This window comes from Eurypyga helias, unplaced genomic scaffold (assembly GCF_000690775.1).
Source record: "Eurypyga helias isolate BGI_N326 unplaced genomic scaffold, ASM69077v1 scaffold11854, whole genome shotgun sequence".
Lineage (NCBI taxonomy): Eukaryota > Metazoa > Chordata > Aves > Eurypygiformes > Eurypygidae > Eurypyga > Eurypyga helias.
This window is the reverse complement of record NW_010244524.1, coordinates 1-23197: the sequence shown is the minus strand read 5'-3', so window position 1 is coordinate 23197 and position 23197 is coordinate 1. Positions and strand designations below refer to the sequence as shown.

The window sequence follows — 23197 nt, the reverse complement described above, 5'->3', positions numbered from 1 at the left end:
AGCAGAGTTTCAGTTGTGAAATACTATTTCCATAGCAACTAACTGTGAGAAGACACTTCATTCCTTGTACGAGCTGAAACTCAAAATCTGGTATCTTTCGGGTAATAGGAAAGAAACCCCCTCAACCCAAAATCCAACCAAAATAAGAGGTCAGCACACTTACGAATAAACTCGAGCGTGCTGATCGGTGTGTCAGAAAAGGCCAGTTGCTGGATTAGTTGAAAACCTGTTACAGTTGCTGTTAAGGCCCTTCTTCCAGTACTGCAGGGTCACTGCACCATTTTGATGCCCGTTACTTAACAGTTTGCTTGTATCACTGAATTGTCTTGAATTATTCTGTCTGTCCTTCCACTGAGGCTGCTGTTCTACCTGCTAACTGTCACCAGGCAGGGGACAATAAACCCTTAAGACTGAGATGTACCAATGAAGCATCTGAGAACGTTGTAACGGGGTCAGGGTCTCTCTTCAGTAGCGGTAAAGGCTTCTCTTCATTGGAAGAGAGGTGTTTGAGTTTCTTGTTAATACAGCAGTGGCTGTCAGTTATTTCACAATATACAGAACTGTAGTCTTTGACTTATTTTCGGAGGTCAGCATTGCAATTAAAAGTTTCATGTTTCTGTTCTTAGGAAGAGAGAATTCATTATTAGAATATTCAGTGTCAGTATAAACACAAATCTAAGAGCATTTGTCACTGTGTTTTAAGGTATTGTATATCCTCAAGACTGAGGTAAAGAATCTGAGCAGAAATGGAGAAATACAGAGTTAGGGTTCCATGGGATGTCGGTGCCTTATCACCTATAACTTAAAATAGTACATAAGCTGCAGAAGACCTAGTTATGTGTTGTAGGCAGTGGGGTGTTAGCTAGAGCAGTAACTGTCTCACTGCAATAACAACCTGCGGTGGGTTTTGTAGTGAAAACTCCTAAGATCTATGCAATGAGTACACTAACTTGGTGTAGCCCATTTGATACTGTTATTCTGGCTATGTTGAGGGGGTATTGGAGGATGATTAAAACTTTCTTTTCATTTGGGAGCTCTGCTTCCCTGTATGTTTTGCAATTTGAAACAGATTCCTTGGAAAAAAAATAAATTCTGCTTAATAAACACAATACAGTAATCCTTCTGTCCTTTAATGGAAAAGTGAAGGTGAGGGAAAGATGGTGACTTGCAACCTTAGCACACTTCAGCGCAAGAAATAGTACTAGTAAGGTAAAAATCAGAATAAAATTCTCCCCCGCTTGCATGACAAAATTCTCAAGCGGAAATAAAACCAAGTCAAGGGAGAATGGCTCTTCAGCAGAGTTGGAGTGATGCAGCCTGGGAGCTTCAAGCACGTACTATCAACAAGGTAAAAAGTAACAGTAACTTAATACTCTCTGCATATGGATATTTAGGTACAGTATAAATTGAACTCTCTGAAGGCTTGGTTGTGTAGAGGAAGCATCAAACAGATCCTGTCAGAACTTTCTGTCCTCCTATTGGTGTAGCTTACCTGGTCCTGTGACAGTAATGGGCCAGAGTCATCCTGGTTTAGATACACATTAGAGGGTTAATAGGTTTTTTTTGTTCTTCTTACAGGAGTAAGTAGTCACGTTGTTGAATTGTGTGTTACTACCGTCTACTGTACGGGTTTTGGCTAGGAGAACAGTTGCCCGAGGGCCATGAAAACACAAAGTTGTGGTGACAACTTTGCTGGCCTGGTCTGTGACATCGGTGTGTTAACCTGTAAGCACATATTCTTTTACGTTCTATTCAAAGAGCATGTAAAATACTGATACTGGAAAAATAAAGCGTGTTCATGTAGACTAAGCAGCAGTTACTGCTTCTGTGTAGTGGAAACTATTCATGTGACTGTCCACCTTGTCCACCTTCTTTTAATAATCTGTAGAAACTAGATATGCGAAAGAAGTTCTGCTGACCGCTGTCTCTGCTCCACCTGAGAATACTCTTGTCAATACCTTGTATTCTGATTTAGCAGAATTACTTGCTTTATCTACAGTATATAGATATGTATTTGAGTAACACCTGGTTTCGATGCCTCCAATCTGACATTTCTCCTGGGAGGCTGATCGTACCATTAAAGGTCAAGGTGAAGCAGTCCCTCGACCTTCTCCTTGTCCATCCTGACCACGTCCCCATTGCCACTCAGATGCACCCACAGAAGTCTGTGTTGCCCTTCGTATGCTTCACCGGACTTAGCTCTGGGGAGGCTTTGGCTTTCCTAACCCTGTACCTGCCAACTCTCACAGCACCTCTGTATTTCTCCCAGATCACTTGTTGCTGCTGCTACCTCCTGCATGTTCTTTTATGTCTGGGTTTTGTCAGGAGCTCTTTGGTCAACTTCTGCTTGTTTTCCTGTTTATCTCGGAGGAGGTGATACTTTAAAAAAATCAAAAAGCCCACCTGGACCCCTCTGCCACGAGATTCTTCCAAGCAGATCTCTGAACAGAACAGAGCCTGCTCTCTTGGGGTCTGAGGTTGTGCTCCTGCTCTTTGCTTTTTTCCTTCCTCTTCCACTGTCTCATGGCTGCTGATGCTGAGTTTGCCCCGCAGCGTTCACATCCCCGACCAGCTGTTCCTTTTAGTATGAGGTGCAGGAGAGAGCACCTCCTCTCCTCAGCTCCTCAGTCGCTTGTATCAGGAGTGTCAGGCTGCTTCCACTTGCCTGCAGAAGGCCTTGTGTACTTCCTCCTGAGGAGGCTGCCTGCAGCAGGCATCCACTGGAATGTCCCCCGTGTTGGGCAGCCCTCTGTGTCTAACCTCTGTGCTCCCTTGTTGTCCATCCCCATCCTCTGTGCACTCTAGCTGCCCTCTCACAAAAAGGGCAATGCTGTCGCCTCCCAAGCGTGAGAAGACAAGTGGTATGTGGGAAGGGAAGCCTAGTAATGTCTCTGCTTGCGAGGCCTGTGGGCTTAGCACTTGTGCCAGTTTCAGGGCCTGCATTACAACTAGTGATCAAAGAGAGTGTTTGCTGTGTCTAAGATTAATTTTTTTTACATCTTTAGCAATATGTCAGTCATCAAAATCTTAAAAGCTAGAACAAAGGCAGTAATTTGGTGGGGGGTTTCTGGGTGGAGAGTCTGTCAAGTATTACATGTTGGATTTTGCCGTTTGGGTGCACGTCAGTCTGGAGGAAGCAGTGCTGTAATCCTTGATCAAACGGCACAGTCGGTACTCGTGCCGCTGGCTGCGCTCTTTGCCAGCTACCTGGAGTGAGGTCTGTGCTGGGTCGTACCTAAATAGGAAACTTGCTTCCGCTGCAGGGGCTCTGGGTCTTGAGCCATCCCTGTCAGACGGCGTTGTGCTGAAGGTCAGCTTCTCCCCGGTGAAAATTGGTGTTGGGTGAATGAAAACCTGTAGTCAAGGAAGTCCTGCCTGCCTTTCCTTGCACAAATAGCTGTAGCTTTCTGTTCCTGATACGTTTTTAATACAGAGGGGCTGTGCTTTGTGACCTGTCAGTTGAATTAAAAAGTGCTAATCCTTTCCCTTAGCAAGCATTTCAAACCTTCCCCAAAGGTTAGGTGACTCAAGTGTATATGTGGAACTGAGTTTCTGATTTCTGGCTGATAGATGGAGGTATCTGACTGCAAGGGCTTCAGCAGCATATTTCCATTTGGTAGAGTAAATGCCCCACTGCAGCCCATGGGAATAACAAGTTTGTTGTGTAGTTTCTGCCCTCTTGATGTTTTCTGCAGGATTATCATCCCTCACTGGGACCCTAGAATGAGCTGCCAATTAATCTTTATTGCAATGATTCAGTAGAAGGAAGGAATCGGCAAACACTTCTATTAGCCTAACCCTGTATTATCTATGTTCCCTCACTTTTCCTTGATTCTGTCTCAGAAGCTCCCACAACCTTCTCTAATTACCATTTTGAAATAATTTCCCTCTCTCCCTAGTGAACAGGTGAAAGGCAGGAGAGAGAACTTCCAAATTCCCTTATGCTGGGCTGTAATAAATTTAGTACTAGTTCAAATGCATCCAGAATTAATCTTGACGGGTTGCTCACTGTACTGTGAACTTCTTCAGCTAGAAGACTGCCTCGGTGTCTTTCCTGGAACAGATGATACAAATAAATAGAAAAGTAGTGCTGTTACTCTAGCAACAAGAACTGTGAGCTAATTAACCCTTGTCTGTCTGATTGGTTCCCAGTTGTGTACTACACCGAATCTTGTCATAAGCAGTGGCAGCATCGCCTTTTGTGCCTGTGTAGTACTGGGAGTACTTCTCAAAACCCTGCGGAGAGCGAGGAAGGCAGTGAGAGCAGACCGTGGGGGTTATGAGGGAAATGGGTAGGGGTGGAATCCCGGGAGGGCAGCTCTGAAGAATAGGGGAGTTCATTAAGCTTGGCAGTTCATTAAGAGTAGCATCTTCCAAATGCAAGAACAGTCCAGGAATGCAGGAAGATCCATCAGGGGACTGTCCTGTCTCTACCGGGAGCTCATGGCTGCACCCTGGTCCTAGTGCAGTATAAGGGAGGTAGAAGCAGTTGTGGGCTGCAAATGAAGAATCCACAAATGCTGGCCAGGCCTCTAGGGATGGTGTTTGGAAGGCCAGAGCTCATCTAGAGTTGATGCTTGCAAGGGATCAGGGTCATCAAGAAGAGCTTTTAGGGCTTTGCTAGCAGTAAAAGGCTGAACAAAGAGAAAGAGTTCCTGTTGCTGAATGGTGTGAGCAGTTTAGTAACGTGGCTGGAGTAGCACTGATAAGGCTGAGGTGCTCAGTACCTTTTTTCCTTCAGCTTTTTCTGTTAAGGTCTCTCAGATCTCTGTACTCGGGAAGGGTTCAGGGAGAACACCAGCAGTGAGTTAAGAGTGAGTCAGGGATTGGTTGGGAGTTCTAGACCCATACAAGTCCATAGGGCCAGATAGGCGGCATCTGAGGAGGCTGAGAAAGCTGCTCGATACCCCTGCACGGCTGTTCTCCCACCTTTGAAAGGTCACAGAGAACACAGTCCACAGCAAGGGAAGGCAAGCGTTGCGCCTGTCTGTCTAAAGGATCTAGGAAACCATGGGCTGCTCAGCTCCACTGGACTCCTTGAAAAAAATTACGGAGTGAGTCCTCTTGGAGCACGGTTTTGGGTACCTGAGGGAGGAGAAGGGGACTGGAAATGGTCAGCATGGATTTGCCAAGGCTAAATCAAGCCTAACCAGCCTGGTTGCTTTCCGTGATAGGTTTGGGAGTAAAGGAAGAACAGTAGTGGACAGTAGTGACTTTAGCAAGGTTTCAGTACAGTGTCTCAGTATGCTTGTGTCCAGTTGGGATGTTACAGTCTAGGTGGGTGGACAACCAGATGGGTCAAAATCTGGTGGTGCTCCATGTGGGGGCCAGTGGGGTGCTGGAGAATTCTATACTATGGCTGTTCAGTGTCTTTAGCGGTGATCCAGAGGGGATGGAGTGCGCTCTTGCTTCAGAAAATACTGGCCAGCTGATGCAGGCTTGAGGGCAGGACTTGTACAGAAGGACCTAAACAGACTGGAGGAGTGGGCTGAGGAACATTAGGAAACGCAGGCAAGTCCTGCACCTAAGAAGGAAGAATCCTTTGTGTTAGTCCAGTCAGGACTGGCAGGAGAGCAACTTTGCCAAGAAGAAAGCCCAAAACTAAGAAGGAAACAAACAAAAAAAGAACAGGGAGGGCATTTGAAAAGTGCAATGGGAACAATGGTGTTGATGAGAATACTTGCCTTGCAGAGCGTTCCAGAGGACTGGGAATCTTTTCCGACTCCTCCTTGTCTCCATGCTTCTCCTCCACTGTAGTCATATGTGTCACTAGTCATTTGACTTTTGCCCCGTCACTCTGTCACTCACAAATGATAGTAGTTTGCAACATTCAGTAGACTTTTGAGTTCCTTGGATGAAAAGTGTGTAGGCAGGAATAAACCTTAAAAGCTAAGTGACTGATAGGAGTTACAAACCACAAAGGTTTTTGCCCCAGTAAACCGTGTAGTATATGGCCTTCAGAATGTTATAAGCAAGTAAAAATGTTAATGCGAATGGAAACAATCAAAGCTGGGAAGTGAAGGAGCAGTGTACTGGGGAGATGTGCCTCCTCTTTAAACACAGGAGGGAAATGTGGTATAGTCCTGGTTAATGTAATTGCGTTGGGCAGTGTGGGGTGAGCCAAGTTTTCAAAATGCATGCAAGATTTCTGTCTTACCTGCTTTTCGTTGGGTCACCAGACTGGTGAAATGGACTGGTGAAATGGCCTGTGCAGTTTGTTGAAAATCATCAGAAGGGAAACCAGGTAATTCTAAAATACGGTAGGATGGTTTGGGTTGGAAGGGACCTTAAAGACCATCTAGTTCCAACCCCCCTGCCATGGGCAGGGACACCTTCCACTAGACCAGGTTGCTCAAAGCCTCATCCAGCCTGGCCTTGAGCACTTCCAGAGATGGGGCATCCTTTTGGTATGCTTGCCAAAACAAATCTTGCTGAGTAATGCTGTATCAAAATCTCACTGTGGTGGCTGTTCCACTTGGGGTAGTGGTTCTTCCTGTTCAGGTGCAGATAAAGCTTATATGGGCATATTCTTCCATCTGAAAGGTGAACATAACTGAACAGTCATTTGCTATAGGTTGTGTAAAGGGTAAAGTGGGAATTTGCTGTTCTGCCTGGTCAGAGATTTTCTGCCTGCTTCCTGCCTTGTGAGGGAAGCGAGTATTGAAGTTGGTATACATACGTTAATTCATTGGAATTAAGAATTCCTAGCTTTCCCCATCTTCCCCCCAAATACATTATTGCTGCTTTAATTTTGTTTAAAGTTGTGGGTATACCACACACCCTTGTAGTTCCTTAAAAGACATTCAAGACACACAAGTAATGAGTTCAGCCACAGGAAAACCTTGGAGTAAGATAGGAATTGGAATCTCTGCATGCCTGGATCTCTGAGTTTAACAAGTTGGTTGAGCAAAAACACATGTAGTATTCTGATAAATACACAACTTCCAAAATGTTAGTCTTATTTTTAAAAGAAGGGGGGGAAAAAAAATATATATATATAAGCAGCACAGAAATATCTCAGCTGTCTCTGTGTGCTATCACGTAGTTTATTTCCCAGTGCAGAACTGAGCTTAGTGTTGCAGGACGTAAGTAGTTCAGCTTTATTGGTTGTCAAGTTTGACTCTCACTTTTTCCCTGCTAGGTCTTACGGCACCTGCTTACAGAGAATCGAGTTCATGGTTTTGGGGGTCATTATGTTCTCTCCTCTGTATTTTGTGGCTGGATTCTTCAGATAACTTAATGCAGGTTTGCCAATCTGCATTTTAATTTGTGCTTAAAATGGCCAATCTGCAAATGTTACCGCAAGACTTCAGCTGACAAGGAGTAAGTAAGCGTCACACATCCTAGAAGTGAAGAGCGTGGGATAGGTAACGCAGTGTTAAAATGGTTTGTAGAGGCCAGAGGCGGTTTCTGGCCATAAATACTTCTGATAAACGTCAAGTCCTTTTGCTGGTCTTTCCTGTGAAGATCCACACTCCCAGCCTGCAGCAGAAGCTGTCTTCCAGCCCAGGGTACAGGGCTCCTGAGGTGTTGTCGGCACAGTGCTGACTAATGTCTGTAACCTTTATAAAAGAAATAGCTTTTGTTTCACAGCAGAAACATGTTACAGTGCTAATGAGATAATTCATACTATGCTTGCTTGTTCAGCCACCTGTTTTTGCAGTGTTTTGTCGTGCATCTAAACTAAACACGGGAACAGATCCTCAGAATGACTTGTGGAGTTGCATTTCAGGTTGTTCATTGCCAGAGTGATTTGGGGCTATATGTACTCTGTAAAGAACCCTGGTTCTTGGTCTTTCCAGTTGTTATTAGGACAAACGACTAATAAGTACGGTGGAAAACAAAGGCAGCCAGAAAGCAAGCCAGGGTGACAGTTCTGGTGGTCTGATTTGCATAATTCAAAACCTAGAAAACCCAGGATTGCTGGTTCTTCTTTGAAGTTGTAGTTCAGATCTTTTTTTGGTTACAGATTTAAAAGTAACTGCTTGGGTGTAAAGGGTATGTGGGAGGCATTGCAGTAAGTTTCTGAAACTCCTGAAGATACAATAGAGAGCTTTGATAGAATAAATACTGTAGTGCAAGTCATTTATTGAACATGGCTCGCTCTTTGTTTTTAAAACAAACAGCTCTTAATTAGCTTTAATACCATACTGACAGTCTTTTGGACAGAGAGGCCTTTCTCATCCAGCGATAAAATACTAGTGATGGAAGTTCTCTCCACATTTGCATACATTTTGCATGTGCAATGCTTCTGATTAACTTACTAGAATTTTGAATGAATGAAAAAGTACTTTTCCTCCTTTTCCCCCTTTTTTTCCCCCCATTTTTATTGAAGATGTACTGCTGTGTACATGCTCTTACACTGTCATTTCTTCGGAAGCAGTAGCGATGGACTATTTCTGACTTGCCCGTGCAACAGTCAGAAGAAGAGGATAATGTAATCAAAGTAGTATTTTGGAACGGTCAGAGCCGGGACTCACAAGTTTGGGATTCTGACAGCATATAGGCTACTAGTCTGTTCCTTGATCTTACCAGCTGCCAATTTCAAATCCCATCTCACTTCTCACCTTATCCATTCGTAGGCATTGTTGTTCCAAACAGGAGACTTTCATTGGTCGTCTGTGAATTTTTTTCCATACTTTTATTTATATGGGCATGTATAACATATACAAAGAACACATTTAATAAAATGTCCTTAAAAATCAGCTTGCTTCGGTCTGCATCAAATAATTTCTGTCATGGACAATGCTGTACGCTGCGACACGTGCATCACACTGTGAACAAGACCACCTTTCCTCCAGGACTTCCGGTCGGTGACCTTGAAACCTCCTGTGGATACAGCAGCAGCTCTGTTCTCCAAACAGACCTGGCTGACTTCTTTTTTTTGGAAAGTGGGAAGGCTAGAAGACTGCTTATTTTTGGCTGACTGGGTGAAACAGTGCTTCATATGCATTTTTCTGCTGTGAGGTTAGGCATTAGTATTCGTTGTATGTTAAGCACTTCTTTCCAGGGAGACAAGGATATTCTCTTCCCAGAACTTGAAGGCAGAGCCATTAGCTTTCCTTTTATTATTCCAAAAAACCTTATTTCAGTAAGAAAGAGGGATTGATTTCTTTTCTACAATGGTGTCTGTGCCTCAGCAAATCCTGAAGGTGGTGGCATTGGCCTCCTGCTTCTTTCTTCATTCATCTTCAACATCATCCTCTGCGCTCTGATTCCTTGTAGGTGTCTCCTTGGGTGGTACGCTTCTATCTTCTCGCTCCCTAAAACGTTGTTCAGGAATAGAGATGTTAATCAAAACCAGCTAGAAATTTTACTGAAGAGATTTTGTGTCAGACTGCTCTGAGCTGACCTGGAAGCGTACCAGACTGAACTCCATAAATTTGCCTGGCTGGTGATGTAAAAGGTGTGTGAGCTGCTTTTTTTTTTTCCCCCCTATAGCGTGTATGTAGGGAGGGGGCGACTGGTGTATCTTTTCTCATCCCACTTCTCTTTTAATGGTCTGTTTCCACCATGAGAATAAAGAAAAGGTTTCTGTCTTGTTGTGATAGTTCTGAACGGAGCCTCATGGTGACTTAGGCTCGCAAGGACAGAACCAGCTACAGGGACTTGGAGAAATGAGAAACGGCCTGGGCTTTGTGTACATACTTACGTCATCTCATAGTCCTTGCTCTTCTCTGCCCGACAGCAGCAGCAGTAGATTAAAATCCCAATAACTATAACTGCAGCAACAGCTCCACCAATGATGCCAGCGTAAAGAGCTATGTTCATGGATGCTACACAGGAAGAAAAGCATTAGTCCTTCGCAGTGAGAATGGTACCAATGCGATCAGCACAATCCCTGGACTTCAGCTCCCATCGCCAGCTGTCACATCTCCCCACCTGTCAGGTGGTGAGACTGTGTGGAAGCCACGTTTATTTGGCTACAGCAATTGGAACGAATTCTGTACTGGGAAGCTGTTAAGCCTGCAGGAGCATTTATTTAGTGAGGGGGGGGAGCCCCTGGATCTGAACAACTGCTCCACTTTGTCGATTCATTTTAGTTTCAGACTGGGGGGGCTCAGGCCTGTCTCACTCTACACATTTTTGGGTACCTGTGAACTAACCCTGTGAGTCAGCGAGTGCTCTGTTTGCATGTAAACCAACGCAGAGAATCTGTCGTAAAGGTGAAAAAAGTGTGCTGTTGGGTTTTTTTTAAAGAAGGGGGAATTTGGTAATCCTGTCTGCATCGCCTCCGTTAGTCCTGTGACACTTAGCTAGGATACGTCCTCTGGTACTACCCTTCCAGTAAGCAACCCCCTCTCTTACGTGGCACAACGCTGACTGTCATGTTGCAAAATTCCTTTCCCACGCTGTTTGTTGCAGTGCAGATGTAAAAGCCGGAGGTATCCGCCGAGATGTTCTTCAGAGTTACTTGTTCCCCTGTATTGAAACAACAGATCCAGTCCAAAATAGAGAAGCATTAAAGCAGGGAAGGAAGTGGGGAGAGCAGCCCTTCGATTCCAGCCCGAGGCAGTGGGAGTGATGGGAGACGATTAAAGCTGATGGATTGTTCTGCCTTGCTCTGGAGCTGCCATGCTAGTCCCTAGGTTTTAGTGTGATTTGTGGGAGGACAAACGGAAGTTTGCTGTTTTGATTACAGGGAACATGTGGCGTTTGAACATTCCTTTTAGAAAGAAAATTGTAGGTGGAGAGGAAAAAAGTATGTGTGCTTAGTGAAAGGTTTTTTGCACTGGATTTTGCTGAGAAACACAAACCGCCCCAAACCGGCACCTGACTTTGAGAACTGGCCATCTGATGACTTAACTTGTAAAACAACAAAAGCCTCTTCAGTCCTCCAGCCCTTGGGGTTTCAGACCTGAACTATTGTGGCAGGGGAAATAGTTTTCTGGGCTGGGAGAGGCTAGGCAGGCTGTGAGAATAAATGGAGGGAAAAGAAAGGCAGTGACATGGGATTGCTATGGTACTCATGTTTTTTCTCCAACCTAACAGAGCTCAGAACCACGTGCTGGAACGTAGCTCTGTCTGCTGGAGCAGTCAGGTTGGCTGTTACATCTCCAGCTGCCGTTTGTACGTGTAGTCCATGCATTTTGCTCGTGATCTGATAAAGGTCCAGCTTCCTGCTCTAAAAGCAAAAGGGCTTTGAATACGTTTCAGTCACTTTCCTGTTTTATTTTCCCTGTGATCTCGCTTCTTTCCAGCCCGTTCGTGGGACTGGGGTTCTGTTCAGTCTCTGCTGGCGCCTAGTGCCAGCTAGTAAAAGAGCATGTAAACCAAGAAATAACCGACTGCATGCTCGGTTTTATTTTTTTAGCCTCAACGTGCTGTCTGTGCTTACGTCTTTTTTTTTTTTTTTCAGTGTGATGTTTATAGCTCTCAGAGTTGCAGTCTAAAACCAGACTGTAAAGCCTCCTCTATTAAATCAAAAGTAATTGACTGGTGGGTCAAACTGGGAAAGATGCAGGTCAGATACTATCAATTTTGGAGTGGGCCCTAAGGGGCTTCTGCACACTCTGCAGCACCGGGACTTGGCGTAGCACAGAAGGAAATTGCTTGTAGTGACAGTAGGGCATCCGGCCAGCTTGGGGCAGAAGGGGACGGTCAGCACACTACTTGGACCTCAGTGCTATGATGAAAACAGGATGGAGGTTGAAATGGCTCAGGAGAGACTCCTGTCCCAGGGAAGAACAGGGTGAGGGCAGAAGCAGGCAGGCAGCTGCTATGAGAGGACAAATCTGGTATGTACAGGGCTGTGTGTGATGTGTTGGCACCACTTAGCGGCCAGCCAAATGAATAAGGTTTGTGTCTCTGGCGGTATTTATGCAAGAATCGAGTCGGCTAGTGAGCACTGAGTATCCTGTTGAGTCTGATCATACTTAGTTTACCTCTGTAGCGATGCTACAGTAGGTTTATTCCAGCCTCTCTGGAGCAGGAATAAACAAAGTTGTTTAAAGGAATAAATCCGAGTCCTCTGTCACTACTACACTTCCAAGAGTATTAAACCCTCATTTCTGTGTGAATAGTTCTACCAAAAGTCCTGTCGCGGAAATTGTTTGTTTCCTTTTTTTTTTTTTCCCCCCTCAGATTCTTAAAATGAAAGCAACTAAAATACTAGAGCTTGTGGGACAGTCCTAAAGAACCAGAAGCCTATTTTTTCAGGAATGGTGTAACCGTTTCTCATACCACCTTCCTCTAAGGGAGGAGTCATCTCTGGAAGGGAAATCACTTCCAGAGCCAGCTTTTGTTTGCCTTCACCCCAGAAAGAGACCCGGTCATCATCAAGCAAACTGGGTTACTCGTGAGCGTGTCTTGTATCAAAAGGACAACTTTGCAAAATCCTGGTCAGAGAACTGTTTAGAAAAAGCCTTAAGTGTGTTTTTGTATTTGCATTTCAGCATCTTCCCAACCCTGATCTACAGAGAGCTCGAAGACTTGATGCCTTTGAATTTCCCATACCTTGTGTTGTTGGTAGCACACGGGGCTGATTTAGTACGTTAAAACTTTGCCAGGTGTATTTGGGCTTTGGGGAGCCCTCGTGCGAAACGCAGGTCAAATTGATTGTATGTCCATATTCTGCTGTCCCCAAAATCTTGCATACTGGCTTGGATGGTGCAACTGAAGGAAGAAAGAAGGAAGCAGTTCTGTTAATCAGAAGGAGGTTTTTGTTTCAACCCATCTCTTGCACCTGTAGTTTTCATTCTTGCTAAGCAGAGGCTGGTCTTGCACCTACCACCTTGTTTTCAAAGGAACTTGGGTGATCTTCTCTCTAATTTGTCTCTCCTTTCTTGGCACTGGTCAAGCCAAGAAGGAATTGTAAGATGCTTTTTGGGAATATGCCTAATAGTGTTGGGTAACTCATCCTTTGATAACTGGAGTATGACAAGCCATGGGGGGAATGAGGAATGCCCTGTGATGAGGCAAGCGTTACTAGGAACGAGGAGTATACAACTCTGAAGACTCTTCTTTGCAGTAAGGAGTCTAAGGGAGTTGGACGCTCTAAGCCTTCCAACCTACTTCCATAGTAGTGGGAAGAGACCAAAGATGGACGTGTGGGTGATGACTACCTGAGAAGGTTGTTTTCTGTTAGAAAATCTGTTGTCTAAACCAGTGTGGATATTAGAGGAAGGATGGTGTTTTATCTAATGGGTCTAGTGTTGCCTCGATCGTGCTTACCAAGGACAACAAGAGCCAAGGTGGCGGTCTGCCTGGGGGGGTCGTTCCTTAGGCGAACATTGCATGCGTATGTCCCGTTGTCCTCCATGGTCACTGCATTGATGGTGATACTGATGTCCCCATTGTTCACATCACCGCTGAACTGTATACGGTTTTCATAGCCCTTGCCATACTGTACAAGTCCATCAAAATACCTAGTAACAGCATCATCCTGATAGAGGGGGAGGGAAAACGATCAATCTTAGTTTCTTCTGTGTGAGTCTACAACCCAGCTCGATGGGTTTAGCCCACTTTTAAGAACAGCTTGCAAAACAGGGCGTTAAGCTGCCCCAGTGTACCAAAAAGCCAAGAAAATCATAGGTATTCAGAAGGGTCTGGGTTTCCGTCTGGTATCCCCTTCTCCCACCCCATCTGAAGTCAGAGACAACTGATTTCTTTTGCTGGGGCTTATTCAACTTTCCTCTCCTTGACAGGACATTCTGAGACTTGTCTGAGATCCATGTCAATCATAATTCCCCTGTGATTACACAAACCCCTTTCTTCCAGCAAGGATATTCAGAGAAGAAACCCTTGGCAGTTACTGGAAGATCTCCAAAAGCTACTTCCCCTCTCATTAATTCCCAAGAAGCCAGGGAGAACTGTAGAGGTGTCTCTACCTTCACATGCGAAGCACCGGAACAGGTTGCCCAGGGAAGCTGTGGATGCCCCATCCCTGGAAGTGTTCAAGGCCAGGCTGGATGAGGCTTTGAGCAACCTGGTCTAGTGGAAGGTGTCCCTGCCCATGGCAGGGGGGGTGGAACTAGATGGTCTTTAAGGGCCCTTCCAGCCCAAACCATTTTGTGATTCTGTGATTCTATATTCCATATGAATGTAGGAGAGCTCGAGAATCTCTCAATGTACTACCGTTAAAGTGTTGTGTTGTATCAAAGATATGTAGATATAGGAATACATATGTATACTACATATACTTAAAGATACAAATATCTTTTATAGAAGTATCTGGATATTTCACTTACTGTAGTAGGTGTGAACCCCCTGTACATGCAGTGCTGTATCCTCAGTACACAGTTGCAAGACCATGAGAGAGGAAGGAGAAGGGCGGGGCCTTGTCTAGTATCATGCAATAGATTTGGGATAGATTGCATCTAGAATCAGAGTTTCTGGTTGCGTCGTTCTGAGTTTAAAAGAAAGTCTTGAAAGAATCTTCTTCTTCCAACACACATTCCCGCCCACAGTCCTACTTCCGTCTCTCCTCCCACCCCCCTCTTGGATGCCTTATGTTTCTTTATGCAACTTGGTTTACCGCACTATTGATTTTCCTCCAGACAACAACGTCTCCTGGGGTAGTAGAAACGTCCGTTTTAAAACGACAGTGGAGAGTGACGTCGTTCCCTCGTGCCACCATTATTTCCTTGTCAGGTGCTTCCACAGTGAGGGCATGAGCAGTCACCAGAACTGAGAAGAGAATAAATTCTGTGGTCAGCAAAATTAACGTCTGGATTCCTCGTTTCGTCTCTTTGGCTTACTTGCATGCCATAATGACCTCATATCCCCACTGTCATCCACCGAGCAGGAGGTGACGTATGCTGGGGCCGATTGACCGTAGGAAGCTGCTGCACAGGGTGGCGAAGCGCTAAACTCTGCTCTCCTTTCTTCTCTTCCCTCTTCGTTACCTGGGCATACATTGCCATGGAGTTTATAAAGATGTGGGTGTTTTCCCGAGTCCTCTTTCAGTGTGACTGACATCCCCTGACAGCTCTAAATGTACAGAGGGGAACGGATAAACAGATAATACAAGTGCGTCTTAAGGATTCAGGCTAAACTAGCAAATTGATGTTGTCAAATTTCAGGGATGAGGAAAACTGTCAAATAACTTCCCCCAATCCCAGGCCATAGCTAAGTAACAGTTTGTGCTAGGGAATCAAAACCTGTTTCATGTCATGCCCAGAAAACAGAAGAACCTAGAAAAGCAGAGAGAGCTTGAAAGGAAAAAGAGAAGAATAGCTGTTTGTTTTTTAAAAATGAGTAGGGTAGCAGCCAGCTTTCTCCAGGAACTGTAGCTCCTGCCTGTGGAGCAGAGGAATAGCTGACAGTTGAATGAAACAGAAATCCCTCCGTGTCCTGGCGAAGCAGGCAGCGGGCAGGGTAGGTGTTCCTTGTGCACTGTGTTCCGTTTGATTTGTTGCATTAGCTAGTGGCAGGTCTTAGTTATTCTCAGAATTGGGCTGGAGTTTACCTCAGCCCTGCCGTAGATGACCTTCATGCCTGTGGGAATCCATGTTTAAAAACACCTGCTTGAGCCTTACAGTTTCTGTGGGTTTTCTTTTGAATGGCACCAAACTGAATAATTTGAAAAAAATCTACGCCTGAAACAGGTTAGAGAGGGTGGAGGGAGGTGGGAAAGGGAGTGCGGCTCAGAGGCGGTCCCATGGCAAAGTGGAATGTGGTCCAGTAAGGAGGAAGGTGGTGGAGGGCAGAGGCGTATGCTCTCCCCGAGAGGGGCACGCTGTGTGTGGTGGTGAAGGTTTGCTTCCAGAAGAGCCAGGCTCAGTGTTCCTCAGAGAGGGTCTGGCTGGAAAGTGACTGTGTAGCAAGGTCTGGGTTCTCATTCTACTGTATCTCTGTCCAGGGCAGATCCATAAGGAAGTGCAATGTGTAAGGAAGAAAGCAAAGGACGTCTGGATTCCACCCTGAGTTGCAAACTGATTGGGAATACGCGCGGTTTTAGACAGGAAGAATCAGCAGACACATGCATGGGGTCAGTAAGAGTAAGCCGCTGGCAGGTGGAGTGCTGCCGGACTGCAGCAGCAGTGAATGACGGTCTGCTTTAGAAGGTAACAGCACAGGCACCCGAAAGGTTTTGTTGTCGCTGCGCTCGGAACCTGCTGGTAGCAATTCCGGTACTTGCCAAGGGTAACAGGGGACAGTCCTTCAAGTCTTTTCTTAGAAACGGCCTATACTTCCAGCTGTGCTTCCCTCTCCCGAGAGGAGTTTTCACAGCAGCCGAATTTTTCCCTCCCCTGCACGCCTCCTGCCTTGCTGCTGGGCAGGGATGCCCTCCCGTCCACACCTGTCTTCAGAGCACCTTCCGACACGCTCAGGAGGAGCGCAGAGACGGCCTTCCGCAATCGTTAGTGGCCCGGTAAGAAGAGGCGGCCAAGCGGCCAGCGCCGGAGGCTTCTAGCTGAAGTTCCAACCTTTCTGCGTTCCCCATCCCCTAACGGGGCTGCTCTGTGGTCTCGCACAGTTAATTAGTTAAGCGTTCGGTGCTTTGAGTCTCCTCCTCGGTGACATGGCGGTAGCAGTTTCTCTTCTCTGGGGGATGAATTCATTTACAGCTGCTGACAGCTCTGAGAAGGAAACCAGCAGGGCAAAGTATTTCTAGCGTGGTTTTATTGCAGCCGCTCCCAGGTCTTTCCCTGCTCTGGAGCACCCGGTGCAAGGGCCGTGTTTGCATAACCCCAGGGCTCCTTCTGACTGTTTGTCACCTCTATATGAGACACCCCTGTGAAAGCCGCCTCATTGCCTGGCGTGACTGGCTAGGCACGCTTTCTTACGTTCAGGTGAAAACACCACCGTAGGTACTAGGAGATGGAGCAAACCCCATTTCCTGATCCTTTTGTCACTCAGAAAACTGGTTCCACCAGGCGGTGGTTCACTGGCAGGTCATTAACTCGGCCCTGAGGCAGAGACTGCCCAACCCTGAGGCCTCTCCTCACCAGTGCTTTTCCACCTTCCAGTTGGATGACTCAGATCCTACAGTAAATAGGAACTTTGTTTATTTCCAAGTATGTCTTCCAGTGCAGGGTCAGGGAACAGCTGAACCAAACACCCCGTACGAGAGAGATGGCCCATAACTGCTTATTCGTCTGTTGCTGTCACCCTAATGCCCAATTCTTCTGATCCTCTCCTGTTTTTCAACCAGGATATCTCTCTCTGGCTCCCACTCCTCCCTTGTTACGGCTCCTCCTTGGCTCTCAGGGAAACTCCGCAGTTTCATTCTGGGATGCCATTTACTCGTGCCGATTTCCTCCTTCCCCCTTCTCACCACATCTCACTTCTTCACAAAGTCACAAGCAGCCAGCTACTCATCCTCAGCTTGTCTAAAAATGGGGGTTTATTCTGCAGGGATCGGGGTATTTTTCCTGAGGGAAAACAATCTCTTCGAAGTATGGCTGAAGGGAGGGGCCAGCTCTGAAAGAACTTGGGAAAAGGAGAGATGACAAATAGGCTAGAGGGGTGGCATCACCTACGTTTAAGCCTTAGAATTACTTTTCTGTGTGTTACCAATTAGTGTGTTTATAACATTTTAAGAAATTGAGAAAGGTTTTGTCTCCCTGCGCTCAACTTAAACATTTGTACTTGTACAAAGGAAGAAAAGATCCAAGTGACACGTCTGCTTTCACATTCCTTTGTTAATCCAGACAGAATGAAGGGCAATTAATAGAGCTGGAAACAATTAGAGAAATATTTTGCTTGCTGAAAAAGACAAGATTCTGATCAAGCAAAATTATTGTTGCTGATTTGTCTTGGCAGATTTGGCTAGTGAGAAAAATAGTAAAAGTGGAAACGTTTTACTTCACTTTTACAAGGAAATGCTCTGACTTTTAATTCCTCAATCCTTCACCTTGGGATTTAGCTGAAATTTAATTCCAAAGTAGGATACGGAAAACCTCGTAGATGTGAAATTTGTGGTAAAAGTAAGTATGTTGGATGGCCAACTCAGGAAACTCAGTATGTTGGATGGCCAACTCAGTTGGAAAACCAACTCAGGATGGCTGGTTTTGGGGCTTTTCCTTCGGGCAGAAGCTCACAGTACTAGTCATTCACACAACTGTGGTGGAAAGCTGTACAGCAAAGCCTCAGGCAGCACCAAGATCCCGATGCAGCTCCTTCGGGGCAGCTCTGGCATCCCAGCGCTGCACTGCCATGGCCGTGCAGTTCATCCACTCAGCTGCAGAGCAGGGAGCTACCGTACCTTCTCCAAAAACTGTCCACAGGCCAGTACTCTAGCACTGAGTTATTACCATTTGAGTCCTGCCCAAACAGGCAAGAGGAGCTTCCCTGGAAAGTTTCCCGTCTATAGTTTAGATAGCATGAATGGTGAGAAAAATGAGAAAGGAGAGTGAATACCAACGGTGTTACACAGTTTACATCATGGTCATCAAATCATGACCCAAGTCACATTTGTTGCCCATGGAGCACATCCGCTTTTTCCAGTTACATTAAACTTGGAGAATTTCCTTTTTGTGGGTCTTACTGTTGAAGTGAGGTTTTCAGGATTTTTTTTTGGGGGGAAAAAAACCCAACAAGAACAAAACAAAACCAAAACAAACCAACAACAGCAAAACTGAAAACACCCCTCAATGGCACTGCACCAAAGAAACCCCTCAAAAACAGCAAAACTGAAAATACCCCTCAACGGCACCACACCAAAGAAACCCAAGCGATTTCCCAGTGCACAGCTTTGTTGGAAGCCCTGAAGAGGTACAGGAGAAGAGGAGGCAGGTGAGAAAGCCGCGGCGGTGAGACTGCAGGCTCTGCAAGGCAGAACGAGAAAGGTGATGTCTGTGCCGAAGGCCAGGGGCGAGCTGGCTGATTTATGTGCGTTAGGAGGGATCGGTGTGGATCCCCTTTGTGCGAATAATATCTAGGTATCACAGGTTGTACCAGAGTACACAGAAATGGCAGGATTTAGACTTAACGGAGATGTATGCTACATGCAGATCTGTGCACGACAGAATAAAACCCAAGGACTTTTCCACTCCAGATGAGGAAGTCCCTTTTTCAGAGATAAACACGGTATGTAATGGAAGCCATTAAAACTGGTTTTCAAAAAATATATTTCCCAGCCTCAGGAAGAACAGCATTCTTTTCCGGTTCCTAACGTTGTCTTGCGGCTTTAGGAGATGCCTGCGAGTCCGGACATTCAGCACAGAGATGGTAAACACACCTGCCTGATCATAAACATGAAGGAACTTTGACTAGGCAGTTGGAATACTGGGACTTTGTAGTGCTGTCTCCTTCTACCCAACCCTCGAGGACATAACCAAATTAGTACTCACTTGCACTGAAAATCAGCAGCCAAAGTCTTTTCATTGCCATCCTCCTCATCTCTCCTTTGTTTCAACTCAAGGTGCTCTTCCCTGTAATCTCTAGGCGGCTGCGTAGGTAATTGGCTTTAGCTGAAGGGCTGCTTCACCGTGGCATCGCAGGTTCACTTCCTCAGCCTCTTCTAAAGTGCTGCTTCTCGGGTCTGCCACTCCCCTCCCGGGCGGAATGACAAGCCAGATCACCAGTAGGCTTTGACATCACTCTGCCTAGGGGCAGAGAGGGGACCTGTGAACTCCTTCCCTGGTTGTGAACTTTCTTCCCCAATTAAACTGCCTTTCCCAGTTTCGTCGAACACGCAGGTGCGTAAAGCAAGACAAGAGGCAAACCGGAGGGTGAGGTGCCTGGGAGTGTGCAGTGCAACAATTGAAGTCATGCATGTGATGACATGAAACTAAGGGAGGATAAGCCTCGTTCCTCTTAAATGTTTATTAAGGGAGCCTGGGGCCAGAGTTAAGAAGGCATTGAAGTGCTTCACCACGCAGGCAGCTGCCCACATCCAGGCTTTAAGGAACAGAGGTGCTGAACTCCACTTACTTTAAATACCTGTAAGAATATGGAATTGATGAGAATCTGATGACTAATGGGTTATTTATATATAACTGAGATGCATCTCAGCCAGGTTCTTATGCTGTGATGCCTAGAATCACAGAATGGTTTGGGTTGGAAGGGACCTTAAAGACCTTCCAGTTCCAACCCCCCTGCCATGGGCAGGGACACCCTCCACTAGACCAGGTTGCTCAAAGCCTCATCCAGCCTGGCCTTGAACACTTCCAGGGATGGGGCATCCACAGCTTCTCTGGGCAACCTGTTCCGGTGCCTCACCACCCGCTCCAGGATGAACTTCCTGATATCCAATCTAAACCTCCCCACTTTCAATTTAAACCCGTTACCCCTTGTCCTGTCACTACAGGCCCTTGTAAAAAGTCCCCCCCAGCTTCCTTGTAGCCCCTTCAGGCACTGGAAGGTGCTATAAGGTCTCCCTGGAGCCTTCTCTTCTCCAGGCTGAACAAGCCCAACTCTCTCAGCCTGTCCCCATAGCAGAGGGGCTCCAGCCCTCTGAGCATCTTCGTGGCCTCCTCTGGACTCGCTCCAACCAGTCTATATCCTTCTGCTGTTGAGGGCCTCGCAGCTGGATGCAGCACTCCAGGTGGGGTCGCACGAGATCAGAGTAGAGGGGCAGAATCCCCTCCCTCGACCTGCTGGCCACACTTCTCTGGATACAACCCAGGATACGGTTGGCTCTCTGGGCTGCCAGTGCACACTGTTGAACTGTCCCAGAGTGTGGCTTGCACAACAGCCGTGTGTGCCAAAGGTACTTTCTACCCTTGCACTGAAAAAGGCCGTTAGATAAACCCATGGATGGCTTGTAGCGTGCTAGCTACCTACCTATTGAGGCAGGAATGGCGAAAGCCCAGCCACTGCTCCCGTAGTCTGGAGAGGCGCTTGGGAAGCACAAACAACTGCTGCTATAATTGACTGAAGAATAAAAGGAGGTCTGATGGCATGTGAGGCGAACATCTGACATGATGTTTAATCGAGAGCAGCTGGCTGACATGTCTTTTTTTTAAACTCTTCACTGCCGGTGGGCAGCAAAGATGTCTCCATCTGGGACAGTCATCGATGCTCTATTTCTAGCCGTTTGAGACACAAAGTCACTTTTAGAGTGAGTGATTATTTTAGGCATCTTAGATGGGGACTTCATGTCTTTGGACATCGTTTTCAGATGAAATGAATTGTACTCACAGTGCAGTGATGAGCTCGGGTTTGATTATTGACGGGGGCTACCTCAGAAGCGGGTGTCCACCAGAGATACACGTTTAGTCCAGTAAAGTGTACCTGGATCTTGGTCTGACCCCACACTTGCATGGTAAACCTGCCAAAAGCCACGCTAAAGACTGCCTTTTTCTCTATGTGGCAGATCTTCCAAACACCTTAAAGACAATGAAACTTAGGAGTGACTGGAAATCCAGTCCCTCAGATAGCAAGGACAATCTGTGCAGTTCTGCAGGAATACTGGTGTGGGAACGTCTCCCCATGGGAACAGTTCTGCCCGCCTCCGTCAGCCACTCCATTTCATTCAAGTCGGTAAGTTGGCGCCGAATGTTCCGTTGTTTTGGAGGCTTGGCTAAGTAAGACTGGTTTCCTAGGTATCGCAGAGAGCGTACGCTGCGACACCTGATACTTACAGAAATGTGGTATTAAGGCACTTGTTTGATGCATTTTATTGACTGATTTTGTTGGCTCTTTAGGCCTAGATTGGAAAAGGTATTTGAGCACTTCCACCCTGTCACTTTTCCCTGACAGTTCTCGTTGGGGGCTTTGGTAGAGCTGCCCAAACAGAAAGACTGGGACAGCTGGCAGTTTTAAGGGATTGTAATTTTGGTTTTGGGTTGACTTTCTTTCCCTGTGTAGTGTGAGCTGCCAACACTCACAGGCATGGGCACCGCAGCTGAAAGAACTGCCACGAGTACCGGCAACACTGCCAAAGCTTTGCCACGGCCCTCCTAAGGCTAACGTGTCGTGTGTCTTAGCGTCGGCTGGCACATATCACCTGCTCCATCATTCACCCGTGGGCAAGGCAAACCCTTGAAGTCTTATCTTTGCTGATGGCTGCAGCTCTGGGGAATCTTTTTGCTGATATATAGGATTTTTAGAGGATATTATGGGCTTATTTAAACGAAACTGCCATTGACATGAAAAGCTTTAATAGGTAACTAGGGTGGCTTCATTGGCTTGTCAAAAACACATACTCTGGTAGGGCTCGCCTGTAAAAGCCAACGAGGATTGATGCGTAGGTAGCGTAGAGCTAACACCATACATGATAGTAACACCTGCTAAGTTAAAGCAGAGAAAGAGGAACCTTCCATCAAGATCCCATCTTTCCCACCGAAGAGGACAGCAACTGGCCCTGTTCAGGTTGGGTTCATCTATGAGCGGTGATACTAATCACCAGTGACAGATGCCCAACCACTTACGGCCTGTTACTTTTTGCTCTTTTTGTGTGTCTGTGCATTCATTAGCAAAGATTTCTAGCATTTCTGCCTCTGTTCTGCGTGGTCATCTTGATCCCGTGAGGCAACAAGTTGTAACAGGCAGCGAGGAAGGGCTGCCGGGCCGCCTGCTGTCTGTGTGTTCTCCGCAGGTCTGCAGCGTGTGCGATCCTGTCTGCATCTCTACGTGTGAACGGCTGCAGTGGGCCTGGCCGGGCTTCCAGCTCTAGTTGTCATCCCCTGCTGCAGCCGTATCCTGAAGATTCACCAACAGGATTTTCAGAAGGAGCTCAGTATCAGTTTCTTTTGGATGTCAGTGGTATACATGCTCCCACAACATTTAGGTCCTTTGAAAACTCGGTTCTGCAGTAATAAGGGAGGTCATAGGCAAACATCTGTAGATCACTTCCTGCCTCAATTAGCAGTAATTAACAAGAACACATGTGGCACTGCATTGTAGAATTGGCTGAAAATAGCATTGCCCAGAGGAGGCAGCTGTAGGATCAACGGATTTCATCATCTTTTGGTAGCTGTTTCTCTTCAGACCTTTAGTCAGCAATCCATTTCTCCCCTCGATATGACACCCAAGACTCAGTATACTGCTTTGTCTTGTTCTACTTGCTCAGCCAGGAACTGTGTAACACAAGTCTGGGCTGTGAGCACACGAAGACTTGAGTGCCTGTTTCACAGCTCTTCCCTGCCATGATGTGGCATCCCTACAGATGTGGCCCCCTCCCCATGTGGAGATGCAGCCCCCAGGTTACAAGGAAGGGGGATATGCAGGGCCTGCCCAGCATGATGCAGCAGCAAAGGTATCTGTGGTGTGAGATAGGTCCGTTCTTTTTTCCACTTCCTTTCTTATTTGCTTGTTTTAGAATGTTATTTAGATTGTTAGCCAATCTAAATCCCCCCACTTTCAA

The 23197-nt window shown here is 46.3% G+C and overlaps 1 protein-coding gene across 1 annotated transcript; it reads right to left on the bottom strand.

Annotated features, from left to right (window-relative positions):
* Positions 1-9181: 9181 nt before the first annotated feature.
* GPA33 (glycoprotein A33 (transmembrane)) lies at positions 9182-19272 on the bottom strand. The gene is made up of 7 exons (XM_010149793.1): positions 19239-19272; positions 14477-14628; positions 13174-13384; positions 12457-12615; positions 10309-10422; positions 9653-9776; positions 9182-9263 (listed from the first exon to the last, which is right to left on the bottom strand). The coding sequence occupies exons 1-7, from the start codon at positions 19270-19272 to the stop codon at positions 9182-9184; spliced, it is 876 nt and encodes a 291-aa protein (XP_010148095.1).
* Positions 19273-23197: the final 3925 nt, after the last annotated feature.